General features: G+C 43.2%; 1 protein-coding gene and 1 pseudogene across 1 annotated transcript; both read left to right on the top strand.

The window, feature by feature from the left end:
* Positions 1–74: 74 nt before the first annotated feature.
* LOC149767951 (putative protein S-acyltransferase 16) lies at positions 75–1939 on the top strand (the record flags this gene model as incomplete). Its single annotated transcript, XM_089929887.1, has 4 exons — positions 75–98; positions 203–301; positions 382–477; positions 1740–1939. Coding segments are annotated over 4 exons (330 nt in total), but the record flags the coding sequence as incomplete, so codon positions are not given.
* A 13280-nt stretch (positions 1940–15219) lies between these two features.
* LOC103699936 (BURP domain-containing protein 6 pseudogene) lies at positions 15220–16795 on the top strand (annotated as a pseudogene).
* The last annotated feature ends 2366 nt before the right edge of the window (positions 16796–19161 follow it).

Below are 19161 nucleotides of genomic sequence, written 5' to 3'. Positions count from 1 at the left end.
TATCATGATATATAGTTTGCCAATATACTTTCCGTATGTGTAGATGGTAGAGCATGGAAGGGAGCCTGGTGAGTAGTTACTCTAATAAAACAACATGTGTGAGTAACTTTCCTCTAAAAGAAAAAAAGAAGAAGATGACTCACTTTGATAGCATCATTCCTCAAGTCTGATTTTGACTTTCGGACATTTATCAACTTGACAGATCATTGGTGGAGCTTTACTGTTTCCCTTAACTCTGGCGTTAAGCGTCCTATTGGGTTGGCAGATTTACCTTATTTTGCAGAACAAGACCACAATTGAGGTTTGAGAAAATTTTCCACAATTAGCTAAGTACTTGATTTTAGAATATTTAGAAAACTTTGCTGTCTTCTTTTTTGGCAGTACCATGAAGGAGTCAGAGCCATGTGGCTGGAAGAAAAAGTAGGAAATATGTATAGACATCCATATGACCTTGGTGTCTATGAAAACCTTGTTTCAGTAAGAATAGTTTCTCTCTCTCCTCTTATCTTTCTTGTGTGTGTATCACTCATGCTTTTGTAATTTATGACCTGTGAATTACTGAGGACTAAGACAATTATTTTTTTGTTGTGGTAAATCTTGACTCTCTTTCTCAAGGTTGAGTTTGAGGTGGTGTTTGTTCAGTGAATCTATCCAGTCAAAACCAAAATGTTGCCACATCTGTTTTTCATATTACAAAATGATGATAAAACTTGTCTTTAGATAAAGTCCTACCATGGCATGACAATCAATAATCCCATGAAACCATGTTTTGTGGGTTGAACAATTTAATGCAGTTCTCCTCGGAAGAAAGAACATACCCTTAAAACTTGTCTTCACAACTCCCCTTTGCATCCTGACATTAATTTCCAATATCTTGCCGAAACTTCCTTTTGTAAAGATGTCAGTCATTATAAACTTCCTTGCTTCTCTAGTATGTTGGTAATCTTTGTTTTCGCAATTCTCTTGTTGATTCACTATAGTTTGTTTTATATTACAAGTCAGAGAGTTGATAATAGTCGGAGTAAGTTGTAGGTTTCGATATAAAGATTCATATTTAAGTTATTGTTAACTGCTTGTGCTCCTGTAACACAACATTCATCTGAAACCATCTGACTTTGTCCTTGCTTTCCCGAAGTCATCACCATGAAGACAAACCTTTTCAAAAGTGAAATGTCTGTCAGATGTCTGTTGGTATGGTGATAGCATAGACATTTTTCACTCGTATTAATCCCTGCTTGTCCTATCTTGGATATGTTCTATTGCTACTTTCAAGGTCAACATTATTTCAATCATATACTTTTGTTATTGTTGCTTAGCATCTACTTTATTTTATGGTTCTGTGAAGTTTACATTGGAGAAGAGGACGGTCACTCTTATGTGGATCTTTTCTAACTAAGATGTTGTGCACGCTAGATGACTTCTTTCCTTGTTTCTTTCACTCTTTAAACATTAAGGGTTCTGCTTCACTACAACTGCACTTGCTCTCAGTTCAGGCTAGTTAGCTTTCAAGGCATTTTGTATTTTGAGCTACAAGTTTATCATGGTTCCAATTGAAGGCTTAATTTTAAAGGGTAGCCATTGGTTGGTCCTTAAATCATGTGTCTTCTTTAAAGTGCGCAACACAAGTTTGTTTCATGTTTGACTGTTTATATATATGAGCTCAGGGGAGATCATGCACCTGGATATCTGATATCTGGTCATTACGCTATTGATTTACTTCAAATCAATTTTTCCTGCAGGTAGTAGGGCCTAACATCTTTTGTTGGTTATGCCCTGTATCAAAGTTCAAAGGCTCTGGTCTCCGATTTCCCACTGCATTTGACATTCCAATATCTACAACACTAACTTGACGTATCAGGTGGCAAAGATAAAGAGTAATTTGTCTATAGAAGATGGAAACCATGTAAATTTTTGTGGTTGAGCCTCGCTTGGGAGTGGCAATGATCCTAGTAATTTGTCTATAGAAGATGGAAACCATGTAAATATTCAGGTTGGCTGCTCTGCGACGCGATGATCCTAGTACTTTTGTTTTGAGCAACTGCTTCATACCGTCATGGTGTTAAGAACCAACCAACAATTATATGCTGTCTTGTAACACATCAGTTTTGAGGGTGTCAAAATCAGTTGAACAGGTCGACTGTTTTTAGCCTTTGTACATTGCAAAGACTGCAACGCTGATGAGGGTTATTAATAGGAACTGGCAATTGACAGGTTACTGGTTTGACCGGGGGAAAACACATGGTAGATTGTGTACTTAGGAATTTGACTTGTATGTTTTTAGAATGTTTTTGAAGTACAATGTAATCAAATATGATAATATGAATGTAATCAAAATTCTTGTTTGTGACACATATTTTGTTATATATGTGATTCAGTGTATTTGTTTCTATTGTTTTGTAAGAATTTAATGTATACAGAGTATTTAAAAATTATTTTTACAAATTTTTTTTTTTAAAAAAAAATTTAATGCCGACGCTTATAAGCGTCGGGAAAAGCAACAGGAATTAAACCTAATGGCACGCCTTTAACGACGCTTTTAAGCGTCGGCCTAAACCAGTAGTAACCAACCCTTTTTCCCGACGCTTATAAGCGTCGGAGACTGATAGAGGAAATGATGCTTAAAAGCGTCGGGAAAAGCAAGCCTTTAACGACGCTTTTAAGCGTCGGCCTAAACCCGTAGTAACCAACCCTTCTCCCCGGAGTCTGATAGAAGAAACGACGCTTAAAAGCGTCGGAAAAAGCAACCCCTCTCGCCGACGCTTATAAGCGTCGGAGTATGATAAAAGGAACGACGCTTAAAAGCGTCGGCATAGACCAACGACGCTTTTTTAACGCGTCGGGTTAAACCCGACCCACGCCCACCTGCCCGACGTCGGAGCCACGCTTTGCGAAGCGTGGGTGGGAATTCGCCGACGCTTATAAGCGTCGGTAGAGACAAAAAAAAGCGCCGGGAGTTATTCCTTCTTTTGTAGTGGATGGTATATTGATATATCAATTTTTTGGCTAAATTGAGGGGTAGTTTTGTCTTTAACTTTCAACCCAGGATCACTACCATGGAGTGATCTTGGATTCCTGACCTCAAAGACGAATATCCCATCATCGGGTTGGGTGGTGATTTGAGAAGTAGAGAATCACCGACACATAGGATCACCATGGTGCAACCAAATGCGGTGATCTCATCATCTCCACCCACATCATCCTTGATCCTGAAATGATCACCCCATACCAAACGCCCCCATAGGAGTACTTGAAGTTTGCCTCTCTAGATTTAGTTCCCTTGCCTCATGAGCTCATAGGTTAGGGGTCCCATGTATTTTTTAGTTGTCCCCTTTTCATAAAGGTTGGTGGTCCTGAGGGGTCGCATCTGACCAAAGATGCTCGACAATTTTCGAATAAAGTTATCAACTTGAAATACTTGAACAATATTACGAGAAAATATACTTTTTGTTGGTGGTTAAATTTACAAGGCATAACTATACGTCTTATTGGAAGTATGCTCGGAGATTAGCTGAATTTCATATTCGAGATATAGGTGTCTCGTCAAGATGCTAGGTGATATGTCCCCGAACAGATGACTTTGGTCACCTTGTATTGACCTTCCTAGTTTGAAGCTAACTTGCCTCGTTCTTTAGGCTATGCAACCTCAACCATTTTGAGCACAAGGTCTCTAGGTCAGAAAAACTTTTCTTTAATCCTAGAGTTGGAGTGTCGAGCCACTTTTTTCTGGTAGGTTTCCATCTAGATTCGAGCTTGCTCCCTTATCTTCTTATGTAAGTCCAGATTCGCTCGGAGGTTACTATGTTCCTCTGCTCATCAAAGGTGTCCACTTGATGAGATGGTAGGCTAATCTCTACAAGGATCACCACTTTTGTGCCAAATGTGTCACGCCCCGAGCCCGAGGCGCGGCAGACGCCGCACGCCCGCACGGCGGGCCGCACAGGCGTGCAAGGCATCGGATCATATCAAAGCAGATACAAATATTAAAAACTGATATAATTATTTAAATTGTTCAAAAGCAGACTTACAAAATTTCAAAATAGCATATGCCAACATAATTCAAATGTCCAAACTAAACTAACTAAAATGTCAATAACTGAAGAATCATCGGAAACTCTAACGCACTCCCCAATCCCGTGTGATCAAGCCTCTGGATCTGAAAAATGAAGAAAACAGAATAATGAGCTACACTAGCCCAGTAAGCAACAAAATATCCCAGAGTGGGGTCAGAGCATATCAGATCAAAATACAGGATAATATCTGGAATAAATCATAAATAACATTATTTGTTGTTTTCAAAACTTATTATCATTTTTCCAAAAACTCTTATACCAGAATCTCAACATAATAGGCTACGGCCACGTAACCCAGTGGCATGGGTTGCACAAGGTGCCAAACACCACTATTATCATGCACCGGTGGTACGGTGTCCAAATACCACTATTCTAATCACCGGTGGTACGGTGTCGAAACCGGTTCCTCACAGATTACAAGTCGACAGGGCCAACGTATAATCCCCATTGGCGGGGCCAGAACAGAACAGAACAGATCATAGCCATGCTGAGAATACATATATATAAAAACAGATTTCATAAATTTTCCAGTCATAGTTTACAGATTTCAAAGCATAATTTTCAGAAATTTAACATGCCAGACCCATTTTACTAAATACAAAACATATTTCAGAATTTAATCTATTTATCAAATAATTTAGAAATCACACTCGAAGTATTAAGTTACTTACCTCTTCTCGCTTGATTCCTACTTCAGGTAGACGGATCAAGTTCACCTGTTAAAATTTAATTAATTTCTTGTTAATTTCAGACTAAGCAAAATTCAAAATAATATTATTGGACATGGCCCAACAGGGCCCAGAGTTGGCCCATAATGGGCATGGCCTGATAGGGCCCATATCGGACACGGCCCAATGGGCCCGCATAGACTCGGCTAAATAGGGCCCCCAAGGTTAGCTTCTAATTGGTTCATTTATGCAACAAAATTTATTGCATGGACTAATACTTAATTATAGGGTACTGTTCTATAATAAAACTTTAGTGGAGGGACCAATCAAATATATTTGGGGAGCCTTATGTAATAATCTTTCTTATAGGGACCAAATATAAATTACAGAATACCCTTTGGTGAAATAATATACTGTCAAGGGCTTCACTGTAAAATTCCATTTATTGGCCAAACGGGTTCGGGTTTCGGGTTCTGGGTTTCGGGTTCAGGTTCTAGGCTTGGGTCTGAACTGGGCCCAAGTTGGGCCCACATGGGTACTGCCCTACTGGGCCCAACCGGACTGGACTGGGCCCAAGTTGGGCATGCAGGGGACTGGGCCCAAGTTGGGCCTGCAGGGGACTGGGCCCAACAAAGTGCCCACGGCCCACAATGGGCTTTCTTCCTTCCCCAAACCCCCCCCCCACGAACAGGGGAAGAAGGAGAGATGGGAGAGAGAGAGGATCGGCGGGGTGGCCGGCCTGGGTGGTCGGAGGCCGTCGTCCAGTCGACGGTCAGCCGGCCACGGTGGCAGCCGGTGGCTGCTGCGGCGGCCGGCGTTGAAGAAGAACCGAGAATGGTCTCGGTGTGGGCCGATGCAAAGGAGGAAAACATGCTATTTGGCATGGAATCAAGGCAAGAGAGGGCTTACCGACGGTGGCAGGGGCGATGGGAGGAAGATCTCGGCTGCCGGTGGCTCGATCCGGCAGTCAAGCGGCGGCGGCGGCACTTGGAATCGAGAGGAAGCAAATCTCCAAAACAGGGGAAGGCTTGCGGAGGGGATTCGGACGGCGATCGGGCGGCACCGACCACTCGAGAGGCAAGAGCCGGGGGAGGAGAGGGAGGAGAGGAAGAAGGGAGAGGAAGCGGAGGAGACGGATGAGAGGGAGGAGGGCTCGGAGGTGCTCTTACGAAGAGGAAGATGGGGGTTTTATTGCCCCATTTCAACGGCTCCCCGCCGCGATTTTCACGGCGGTGGAGCGAGATCAACGGCCGCTCTTGCGGCCGCGGGGTGGACGCGGACCCTCCGCGGTGCCGCCGCGGTGCAGCAGCGTCCTCGTGCCCGAAGAAGTCGGAGGGGATCGCGTCTGCGATCCCCTGTTCCGCCCCTTCCAAAAGAGGAAGACGGGGCTGAAGTCGGCTGGGGCTGCCGACTTCAGCCCGTATCTCACATTCTCTCCCCCTTAAAAAAATTTCGTCCTCGAAATTTAAGAGATCTATGCCTTTCAAATTTAGAAATACTCAGCCTATTGAGTAATATAAATCCAAGATCTCATTCTCCTCGATCAAAATCAGTGTGATAGATAGCTTTGGATCAACTATCAAAAATTTCAAGATTAACACTAGATAAGTGACTGAGTAAAATCTCATATTGAAATTATCATCTTGATGCATGTTCGCTCGAGGTTGGATCAGGATCGATTCACAACAGGATTGATTTAAAATTAGTTGTGTTTGGGATAGAACTTGAAATGAAATAGATCTCATACACTTATCATGGTAGTGTGCTGATCCCTCAAAGGATAATGACCAACTTTAGAGTCAAATCATTATATTGCTAAGAATATGATTCATAAAATGAACATGTACTAATGATCATTAGATAGCAACGATTTATCTCAAAAATGATTTGCATCAAATCACAAAAGCAGGTCTAAGAAGACAGTATTGATACCATGATTCAATATGCCACAAAGCTTTTAACTTAAACTTATAAATCATAAGATGAGAGCAATTAATGCATGGTTTATTCAGATACTTAACAAGTCAGACCATATTGGGTCAACAATCAACTAACCCGAGTCATGATACGTTCAAATTATCATCATTATTATTATTCTCTTAGCATACCCAAAAATAGCAAAGTCTATCCAAGAAATAACATAATCATATCAAGATTGACCTGAGAATCAATAGTATTCACTTTCCCTGATTAGCAAAATCTTTCATTATTGAACGACATAGTTTTTCATCATAACATATTACCAAAACACAATCAATGTTTTTGACCAGTTTAAATTGATTCAGTCCATCATACTTTCGCTGCGCAACTTGGATCAATATTCTCCAAAATTTCTTAATGATCCCAGATCATCAACATATTTTTTTTTTTATCCAAGTAAAATTCTATCCTTGCTTCCCAAGTATACTAGGTCATGATTAACCCTTAAGATAGTTGTCGTATTTGTACCATCATATAATCATCAAATTAGTAGGCAAGTCTCTACCTACTATCTGAACTGGACAAGTCTTGCAGACCTGATTACTAATCATCCTACTTCCAGCCGGAGTGCTAACATGCATATCATACTTAAACAGCATGCAAAGTAGGTCATATTTTCGCACAAATATCGATGACACAATGAATGTGTAGCACCAGAATCAATTAGTATATAAGCATAAACAGAAGCAACCGGTAGTGTACCTGACACCACAGTATTGGATGCTTGAGCATCGTGCTGAGTCAGTGCATAAATACGACCCTGTGTGTACGTTCTCCCTCCTATCTGCTGCTTAGAAGAAGAAGGCTGAGCTGACTGAGCCGGAGTAGGAGAAGCTTGCACTTGCTGGGTTCTTGTAGTTTGAGGCCTCTGAACTGATTGAGAGTCTCGCTGATTATAAGGGCACTCCTTTATCCTATGACCCTGTTGGCCACATCTGAAACATGCGCCAGATAATCGTCTACAGAGTTCTGTCTTATGGGCACCACCACATGCTTCACATTTAGACTGGTCTTGTTGAATAGTCTCTCCATAAGATCCTTGCTTTTCTGATTGCCCAGACCTATTACGAGATTTTGCTGTCCTACTAGAATTTTGTCCACTATGAGTATCATCATCTCTGCTCCTCTTCTTTTGTATTCTATCTTTTGAATCTTGTGTTTCCTTCCAGACAATTTCCATATTCTTGGCTCTATCTACCAGGTCATCATAGTTGGTTGAGTGCACTACGGCCAAACCCCGACGTAATTGAGGCTTCAATCCTTCTTCAAATCTCCTCATCCGGGACTCTGCATCTATGACGAGGGTGGGAGCAAACCGAGCTAATCTGTCAAACTCTACCTCATACTCATCCACGGTCATAGTTCCTTGAGACAGATTTAGAAATTCTCTCTCTAGCTCCCTAAGGCGACTTGAAGGGAAATACTTGGAGTAGAAGGCTGTGCGAAACCTCTGCCAGGTAAGTGCCTCCTGCTCGGGTGCCAATGTGCGCTCCACAGACATCCACCAATGATGAGCTCGATCCTGAAGCATATAGGTGGCAAATCTGACCTTCTCTTCATCGGTGCACTCCATTGCTCTGAAGACTTTCTCCATTTCCTCTATCCAGGCTTCGGCCTCTTGAGGACTAGTGGTGCCTTTAAAAACTGAAGGAGCCATTCTCTTGAATTCAGCTATACTCCTTCTTTGCTCCGGAGGATCAACGACTTGCTGGATTGGTTGCTGAGGTTGTTGCCTCTGTTGGCGTACTAACCCAATGACCTCCTCAATCAGTTCGAGCACCCGGGTTTGATTTCCGGCGGCAGTTTCTGGAGTTGATTGACCCTGGGGTCCTGAGCTATGCGATGCCTCGCCAGCTTGGTTGGTAGGGGCTCTTCCCCGAGAGCCCCTAACCATCCGATTAAGGCTACGGACACGACGAGGCGGCATTCTGATTCAGTAAAAATATATAGATGTTATAAAATCATCCAAACAGAATAATACGAAATAGTTAATAAAATAAATGAACATTATCCCCTTATCTGGTTCCTACCCATCTCTCAACCTTTCTGACGGATCCTACGAATCCTAAAACTTAGGCTCAATATAATTGTTTCAGTTACAATCCCTAGTGATCTTAAACCTGAGCTCTGATACCACCAAATCTGTCACGCCCCGAGCCCGAGGCGCGGCAGACGCCGCACGCCCGCACGGCGGGCCGCACAGGCGTGCAAGGCATCGGATCATATCAAAGCAGATACAAATATTAAAAACTGATATAATTATTTAAATTGTTCAAAAGCAGACTTACAAAATTTCAAAATAGCATATGCTAATATAATTCAAATGTCCAAACTAAACTAACTAAAATGTCAATAACTGAAGAATCATCGGAAACTCTAACGCACTCTCCAATCCCGTGTGATCAAGCCTCTGGATCTGAAAAATGAAGAAAACAGAATAATGAGCTACACTAGCCCAGTAAGCAACAAAATATCCCAGAGTGGGGTCAGAGCATATCAGATCAAAATACAGGATAATGTCTGGAATAAATCATAAATAACATCATTTGTTGTTTTCAAAACTTATTATCATTTTTCCAAAAACTCTTATACCAGAATCTCAACATAATAGGCTACGGCCACGTAACCCAGTGGCATGGATTGCACAAGGTGCCAAACACCACTATTATTATGCACCGGTGGTACGGTGTCCAAATACCACTATTCTAATCACCGGTGGTACGGTGTCGAAACCGGTTCCTCACAGATTACAAGTCGACAGGGCCAACGTATAATCCCCATTGGCGGGGCCAGAACAGAACAGAACAGATCATAGCCATGCTGAGAATACATATATATAAAAACAGATTTCATAAATTTTCCAGTCATAGTTTACGGATTTCAAAGCATAATTTTCAGAAATTTAACATGCCAGACCCATTTTACTAAATACAAAACATATTTCAGAATTTAATCTATTTATCAAATAATTTAGAAATCACACTCGAAGTATTAAGTTACTTACCTCTTCTCGCTTGATTCCTACTTCAGGTAGACGGATCAAGTTCACCTGTTAAAATTTAATTAATTTCTTGTTAATTTCAGACTAAGCAAAATTCAAAAATAATATTATTGGACATGGCCCAACAGGGCCCAGAGTTGGCCCATAATGGGCATGGCCTGATAGGGCCCATATCGGACACGGTCCAATGGGCCCGCATAGACTCGGCTAAATAGGGCCCCCAAGGTTAGCTTCTAATTGGTTCATTTATGCAACAAAATTTATTGCATGGACTAATACTTAATTACAGGGTACTGTTCTATAATAAAACTTTAGTGGAGGGACCAATCAAATATATTTGGGGAGCCTTATGTAATAATCTTTCTTATAGGGACCAAATATAAATTACAGAATACCCTTTGGTGAAATAATATACTGTCAAGGGCTTCACTGTAAAATTTCATTTATTGGCCAAACGGGTTCGGGTTTCGGGTTCTGGGTTTCGGGTTCAGGTTCTAGGCTTGGGTCTGAGCTGGGCCCAAGTTGGGCCCACATGGGTACTGCCTTACTGGGCCCAACCGGACTGGACTGGGCCCAAGTTGGGCATGCAGGGGACTGGGCCCAAGTTGGGCCTGCAGGGGACTGGGCCCAACAAAGTGCCCACGGCCCACAATGGGCTTTCTTCCTTCCCCAAACCCCCCCCCCCCACGAACAGGGGAAGAAGGAGAGATGGGAGAGAGAGAGGATCGGCGGGGTGGCCGGCCTGGGTGGTCGGAGGCCGTCGTCCAGTCGACGGTCAGCCGGCCACGGTGGCAGCCGGTGGCTGCTGCGGCGGCCGGCGTTGAAGAAGAACCGAGAATGGTCTCGGTGTGGGCCGATGCAAAGGAGGAAAACATGCTATTTGGCATGGAATCAAGGCAAGAGAGGGCTTACCGACGGTGGCAGGGGCGATGGGAGGAAGATCTCGGCTGCCGGTGGCTCGATCCGGCAGTCAAGCGGCGGCGGCGGCACTTGGAACCGAGAGGAAGCAAATCTCCAAAACAGGGGAAGGCTTGCGGAGGGGATTCGGACGGCGATCGGGCGGCACCGACCACTCGAGAGGCAAGAGCCGGGGGAGGAGAGGGAGGAGAGGAAGAAGGGAGAGGAAGCGGAGGAGACGGATGAGAGGGAGGAGGGCTCGGAGGTGCTCTTACGAAGAGGAAGATGGGGGTTTTATTGCCCCATTTCAACGGCTCCCCGCCGCGATTTTCACGGCGGTGGAGCGAGATCAACGGCCGCTCTTGCGGCCGCGGGGTGGACGCGGACCCTCCGCGGTGCCGCCGCGGTGCAGCAGCGTCCTCGTGCCCGAAGAAGTCGGAGGGGATCGCGTCTGCGATCCCCTGTTCCGCCCCTTCCAAAAGAGGAAGACGGGGCTGAAGTCGGCTGGGGCTGCCGACTTCAGCCCGTATCTCACAAAATGGAAGGCTGAAGGGTATTATTTCTCCTGTTGGAGTTCAATGCATAGTACGGTATGCCCAAAGGATAATGTACAACTCCTCTGCCCAAAATATTTTTGCTCGGTCCAGCCTCGTCTTCATACCCTGCAAGATAATTCTGTTAGTTACCTTGTCTTCCCCATTGGCCTATGGATGGCCAGCCGATCTAAACAAATGGTTGATGTAAAGCTCGACATAGAACTTTTTGAAGTGGAGGTCGTCAAACTATCAGTTGTTGTTGGTGATGATCATGCTAGGAAGCTTGTATCTACATACGATTGATTTCTAGACAAAATCTCTAGCATTCCTTTCTATTATCCAAGCTAAGGGATCAGACTCAAACCATTTGTTAAAGTAATCGATGGTGATGATCAAGAACTTCCTCTACCCGATTGTAGGTGGAAAGGGACCGAGAATATCCAACGTTCACTAGAAAAATGGCCAAGGGGTGCTAATTGGCATTAGTTGCACAGCTAGTTGTCATTGAATGCTCGCGTGTCTTTGGAACTTGTTGCACCTCTTCACAAAGATGGCTGCATCCTTCTACAAGGTCAGCTAGTAGTAGACTTATCATAGCACCTTATAGGCTAGCAATCTGCCCCATAGATGGTTTTACAGCAAATATTTTCATGAACTTCTTAGAGAGCATAGTTTGCCTTAGACGACAGGAGATACCTAAGGAGGGGCAGGGTAAAGGACCTTTTGTATAGCTTACCCTCCAAAAGGACATAGAGTGTTGCTTGATACTTCAGTCTTTAAGCTTCTTTTCTATCCTCAGGCAACTTTTCATCTTAGAGGTATCTAACAAGCAGATTTATCTAACTCAGCTCGAAGTCAGTTTATAACACTGAGCTTAGTTCTTCATCAATATTGGACTTCTTGAGCGCCTTCAAGAAGGTGATCTTGCTCAAGTCAAGGCACTTTGGGGTTCCCAATCTAGATCACAAATTTGTTGAAGGCTGAGGAGACATCCTTCACCTTAACCATGGCAAGACCTCTAGCTTTGTATTCTTCTCGGAATTGACCAACAATGAGCTGGAAATCGTTGCCCTTCAAGTGATGGACTCCGAGCTTCCTGGTGAGTTTGAGGCCATTACTCAGAGCCTTGTATTCAACTTTATTATTAGAGGCTTTGAAGTCTCAGAGCATAATCTACAAAAACTCCTTATGAGCTGGAAGGATTAGCCTGGTTCCAAGCTGGAGGATCGATCAACAAGAAGGATCCAAAAGTCCTCTAGCTCAACATTCTCTTGCTTGTCCTTGGCATCTACTTCCTTGAGAATAGGTTAAGCGGACCTAAATCTATTTAATAAATAAATAGACTAGATAGGTTGACCTGTTTATGATCCAAAACTATTTATGTTAAACCTAAATCTACTTAAAGTTGTTTGTTTGTTGGTCGGATTATAAATTGCTACCTCTATTGCTGTTAGTATCTAAGTGCCTCTTGGAGATTCTACCATGCTCCTATGCCTCTGCCTTGTTCATTGGGTGCACCATCAAAATAAATTTTCCACCTATAATATATTTCTAAAGAGGATCCAAACTTCTTCCTACAAGGCAAACAATATCTCTTCATCATGAATTTTTGTTTCTATCTGATATCAATAATCAAGGAGTGATCTGCTATTGCTTGCCTTTTTTGTATTTTGCGCTATATATGTGATGTCATGGTCAGACATATAAGACAAAGATATATAAGACATGCATGAGCTACATATGTAATAGCATAGTATCCATATTAACATAGTAATATGAGTCAGACATATAAAACATAGACTACAAGCAATGAATTAAAAAACTTTAAAAATAATTATTTTTTATAAAATTATTATTATAGCTAATAATTAATTGTTTCCAAAAAAATTATCTAATATGATCCAAAATTTTGATAGGCCATGATACTATATGAGTAAAAGTTTGACAATATACTACTCAATGTCACACAAGGTTATTGGAATATTAGGGAACTGAATTGCAGTATATAATGTACAGAAGGAGCGAAACTAGCTAGTTTTATCCTACTAATTAAGTGTTGGTCCCTAAAATCGAACTCTAAAAGTAAAGACTTTAGAATGGGCCCATAAAGGAGGCTCACAATAATTATGTTTTATGCTCTGTGTTACTCTTGCCCAATGACCCCCAATCCTTTTCAAAATTAAAAATTCGTGCAAAGAAAGTGCACAATGCTAGTCTACTATATATAACGAAAATTCTTGAAGTTAGTCATGCAAAGCCAGAATTTCAAGAGTGAAGCCTCTAGAATCCTAGATAACCTAATGGAGGAAGGAAGAAAAAAAATTGAGGCCCATGTCATTAAGAATCTCACAATAATTATATTTTTCCCCTTCCATCTCTTTCCTAGCAAGCCCTCACCGCATCTTTTCTAAAATAAAATATAATGAAAAGGGCTTTGTGGCGGCCTAAATTTGCACCTCCAAACCTGGAATCCCCTTTACTTATTTCCAATGAGCATCCTACTCCAAAACTTATGGAAAAATAAATAAATATTTATTTCTTTGATATTTTTCATGCACGATCTTTTGCTCTGGTTTTCAGAATTCTAAGGAAATTAAAATTTTCAACTTTCTTTTTTAATTAGAATTTTCACATATTCAAAACTCCTTTTTTTTTTATTGAAGCTAACAGATTAGATAGGTTGCGGGTAAAAATGGTGTTCTTCATCATTACTCATTATATATATATATATATAATTAGCAACAGGGAAACAATAGGAATAAACTAAAGAAAGGAGAAGGAGAAGAACGGAGAGGAGGAAGAGAAAGAAGGGGGAAGAGGGAGGAGCTCCGATGATGGCCGGGCCCAAGTGGTCGGAGGTCGACGCCCACCCGACCGCAGTGGCTGCCGGAGGCCGTTACGGTGGCCGGCGAGGAGGAAGTAACCGAGAACAATCTCGGTTTTTGTCCGAAACAGAGGACGAGGACACTCTCGGTTTGGCTGGAAATGTTAGAACTAGGGAAAGAAAAGCTCACCAGTGAGTCAGAGGTGGTGGATCTCGGCCGAGGGGATTAGTCCGACACGCTAGCGGTGGCGGCAACGGCGTTGCTTCCGACGAAGAGAGGGAGGTGATCTTGGAACAGAGCAATGGAGAAAAGTCAGGACGGCTCTAGGCCAGGGTGGCGCGCCGGCCACTGGAGGAGGAGAAGGAGGGAGGGGAGGGAGGAGAGAGCTCGGAGATGTTGGCTTGGAGGCGGATCAATTAGAGATGAGAGATTTATAGAGAATGTTCAAACGGCTCACCGTCGCGATTCCCACGGCGGTTGAGCGTGATTGGCGGCCGCTCAAGCAACCGCGGGCAGCCGCGGAACGGCCGTGGGGCGGCCCCGGCGCCTCCACTCCCATTGCGCCGAAGAAGCCGGAGAGGATCGCGATCGCGATCCTCTGCTCTAGCTTCTTCACAAGGGGCCTTGAGCTGAAGTCGGTTGGCGCTGCCGGCTTCAGCCCATTATTCACACAACGATGTATTGCCTATACTAATATTCAGTTTCTTTTTTTGTCTGTGATTCCAAGCCATCTTCGAGATTATATCAATGACGGCTATAAATAGTAACTTTTTCTGCATGGTGGTTGATTTTTTGGTGTTCTGTTTCTCTATATTGCCATTAGAAGTTTTTCTACAGAGTTAACAGTGAGCATGTTAGATAAAATTTATCTCCATCTCAGCTTGTGGAAGGGAAAAATAAGAAGCAAGAAATCATAATCGGACTATACTCTAGCAAAGCTTGTGACCTTGTCCAGACGTAAGTCCTCTGGATGCGATTATCCAAGAAAACCTTGCACTGCATGAGCGCTCTCCCGGCCCGTGCGGAAATGCCGTACAGCGCCCGTCTGACACAATATGTGGGTTCCGGCTGACGTAGCACACGGCCGCGGCGTGGGGACTGAGTCCTGGCACATGGGCTGACTCCCGGCACGTATCGACAATGGAAAGACCCCGCCGGCCGTCACGGAGAATCCACGCTCTACCCACCCCTGACGCGGTAAGTTGTTCATTTAATTGCTGGCACTGTGGTTGTCTCGGCTCTGCTGGTCCCCGGAGCAATGGGGCCTTTCCTCCTCGTTCTCTTCGCTGTAACCACCAGCTAATTTCCCCTTCTTTGTGATTCTATCTATATCTTTGTCACTTTATCTTTAGATCTCTAACCCAGATGAGGATTTGTTTCAGCATGCAATTGGAGTAAGCCATGCCCATGCTGCTTCACCTGCGGAGGTCTACTGGCACGCAGTCCTGCCAAAAACACCCATGCCCGGTGCTATCCGTGGTCTCTCTCTCTCTCTTTCTCTCTCTCACACACACACATACTTCTAGCAGTAGTGTTGTCAATAGAGTAAACCATCTGTCACTGCTTTTGCATGGTTCAGATAAGTGAAGGTTAAGCCTCGAATCTGATCTCAACATAGTTACAAGATGTGCCGAGATATGGATCGGCCGGTTGACTTACATCCTGCTTTAATTTATAGAGCTTACATAATCGATTAATAAATCAATACAAATACTATTTCGAGTTATTTGTTTATTTATATTACGATTTAAACATTATATGGTTAGAAACCTGTAATTCTATCTATCAATTTGATGCTAGTGTAACAATTATTCAATATTAATTGAAACTACAGGCATGTAAGATTGTTAGGGGCCTCATGCTCTCAGCAATTCCTCCAACGAACCATTTCATAAGCAGCTTGAGCTCATCTTAAAATCGACAAGCAGAGCTCAACCTTGCTTGAAAAGTAATTTGCCAAGGTAGAGCATGATTACATGCCTTATCAATAGCTTGTACTAACTGCGCGCAGATATATTGGCTGATAAGGAGGCACGCACAGCCGTGAATGTTAGCGAGGGAGGGCTCAGCTTTAATATCAGCAAGGGCAAGAACTTCGCGAGACTTGGTAATTCCTACATCTACAACTACAGGTCCCGCGCGAGCAACCAAAATAGAAGATCGCTTTGCAACTATCTTCTTCTTACAGAAGGACGTCTTGCATCCCGGGGCCAACAAGACCATCCATTTTATCCGGACCAGCTCTGGCGCCACCCTTCTTCCTCGTCGCATGGCTGACTCCATTCCCTTCTCATCCATCAAGCTCCCAGAAATGCTTGCCCGCCTCTCCATTAACCCCAACTCCACCGAAGCAGAATCCATGAAGAAGACGCTTCAGGACTGCGAGGCGCCTCCAGTTGATGGAGAGACCAAGTACTGCGCAACCTCCCTCGAGTCCATGGTGGATTTTAGCACGTCGACCCTTGGGACACGTAACATCCGGGCCTTGTCAACGACGTTGGATAACCATGCTACCCCGAAGCAAGTGTACACCATGTCCAAGGTGCAAAAGCTGGCTGGCTCTAAGTTCGTGTCTTGCCATGTTATGAATTATATATACGCTGTGTTTTACTGCCACTCACAAAGCACGGTAGCATACACATTGTCGATGGTGGGGAAGGATGGGACAAAGGTGGAGGCCGTGGCTGCATGCCACACTAATACGGCCGAATTCAACCCCCAGTACGTGGCTTTCCAGGTGCTTCATGTGAAGCCTGGGACTGTGCCAATCTGCCACTTCCTGCTCGAGAACGGCATTCTATGGAGTCCAAACAAATAGAGCGTGTTGTACTTAGAGGTGAAGCTTTGTTTGCCTCTTTATATATATATATATATATATATATATATATATATACTGTGCGTGTGTTAATTCCTATGGTAAACAAGAATAAATTTTTATTTTGATCCGGTAGAGTTTCCATGCTCCCAGCAACATGTTAATTTTCCTAGATCCCTTGGGATTATATATTGTTTTATTGAACTACGGCATAACCTGAAATTAAATAGAAGAAAATCACTGTTGAAAGCCAATTTTTCCTGACCGTCGACCGTGAAATGAGGCAAACCTCCCTTGCTGTAAATGGCAAAAATCATTGTAAACATCAAATTACAAGTAAATATATATATCGTAACAATAAAATTTAAAAAAAAACATCTTTTGATGCTCACCACTAGAGCGACCGTGCAGCCGTCCATATATCTAACAGATCCTTCGCCTGTGATGTTTCTAGTCTTCACACTATCGGCTAGACTAGGTATCTGCTGCCGAAGAAAAGAGAAAACGGCAAGACCCCAACACTATGAACCTAAGCAGTCTAAATCATCATCATATGAACATAATATCTTAGGAACATAGTAGTGTACGGTTGGGAAGAGGATAGTCCAAAAGAGATATAGAACCCATAATTTTGTAGAATCCTCCACATCTTGTCGCCTGCTCTTATCGACAAGGTATTGTAATCTATTTTTAATTGCATTTCTATTGGCTTTTTGGTGGTCACCCTCAAAAAATCAGATGATGAGGTCAGACATAACCCTCCCCTTCCTATGCAGTTCCACCTCATTACCCGTGGCACTCAAACCAAGGATTAGTGCCAAATCAATCCCTACAAAAGGCGCTAGAACCCTACCAAACCAAAAACTTTCCTCAACATTATCCCAAAAGGACAGCAATGTATCCAACACAGGCCTACTCTGTTTTATATATGGTAGACATAGCATGTACCCAAAAGGAGTGCCACTCACCCTATCCTTCTGTTCACGAGACATACACGGGATTAGGGTGACCATAAAACTTACAAAGTGGGCGAAGTAACACCTACAATTCACCATATTATTCGGGCCAACAAAGGATTTTTTGCCTGTACTATGCTTTGGGGCCATCTAAGATATCTGCATCACAAATATAATTAAAAATTATATTTTGAATAATATCAACTCAAAATAAATTTTCCTAAAAACTATAACAAAAAACACAATTAGCATGGAATAGACATATTTTTTCATAACAAATATCTCAAATGTGCTACCACAACCTCTTTGTCCGTTAATTCGACAAATCCTAACTATTCCCACAAATATCTCAAATGCCCTACAATACTGCATATCATGTTCGTGTTCAAAAAAATTATTGGAAAAAGTATGCAGTGACAAACCTGTTAAAGGAATGCAGAGATGCCTTAGGAAAGGTTGGAGAGACCAATGTCCACCTAAGCTTCCGCTACAAACGAACAGGGCAGAGTCGGTTCGAAGATCGACTCCGAGGGTGGACGGAAAATATCTCCTAGCTCCTCAAAATCGAGTCGGAAGGGTTCTCCTTTTCGAAAAGGCACACGGCTTAACAGGAAAAAATAGGAAGATCGAATACCGTTGGGTAGTGGTTTGCAGTTCTAGGGTTTGAAACCAGGGCGGAAAAATAAAGCGGAATCGGGTGAGATTTTTATGGATTTTTTTCCGTTCGAAGAGAGGATTAGGATACGAACTTTGGGGACGAAACGAAGGCTGGAATCGGTAAAGTTTGAATAGGGCTCGTTCAAATGAACAGAGAAGCATACGAGGAACGACCGAAGAGGATAAGGGTCAGGGGTATTTTGGTCTCCTTATGGCATTTTAAATGTCAATGAACCGCTTATTAAAAACACAGTCAACAGGAACTATTCGTTATAGGGTGGTATAACTTTGGACCGCTAAGCAACTTTCCCTAAAATTTATCTCCATCTCAGCCTGTGGATGGGAAAAATAAGATGCAACAAATCATAATCGGACGATACTCTAGCAAGGCTTGTGACCTTGTCCAGACGTAAGTCCTCTGGATGCGATTATCCAAGAAAACCTTGCACTGCATGAGCGCTCTCCCGGCCCGTGCGGAAATGCCGTACAGCGCCCGTCTGACACAATATGTGGGTTCCGGCTGACGTAGCACACGGCCGCGGCGTGGGGACTGAGTCCTGGCACATGGGCTGACTCCCGGCACGTATCGACAATGGAAAGACCCCGCCGGCCGTCACGGAGAATCCACGCTCTACCCACCCCTGACGCGGTAAGTTGTTCATTTAATTGCTGGCACTGTGGTTGACTCGGCTCTGCTGGTCCGCGGAGCAATGGGGCCTTTCCTCCTCGTTCTCTTCGCTGTAAGCACCAGCTAAT

This window comes from Phoenix dactylifera, chromosome 3 (assembly GCF_051530095.1).
Source record: "Phoenix dactylifera cultivar Ajwa chromosome 3, Ajwa_hap1_PhDact_Kaust_v1.1, whole genome shotgun sequence".
In the NCBI taxonomy this organism is placed as follows: domain Eukaryota; kingdom Viridiplantae; phylum Streptophyta; class Magnoliopsida; order Arecales; family Arecaceae; genus Phoenix; species Phoenix dactylifera.
The sequence above is the reverse complement of the archived record's forward strand: the minus strand, read 5'-3'. Positions and strand labels throughout refer to the sequence as shown.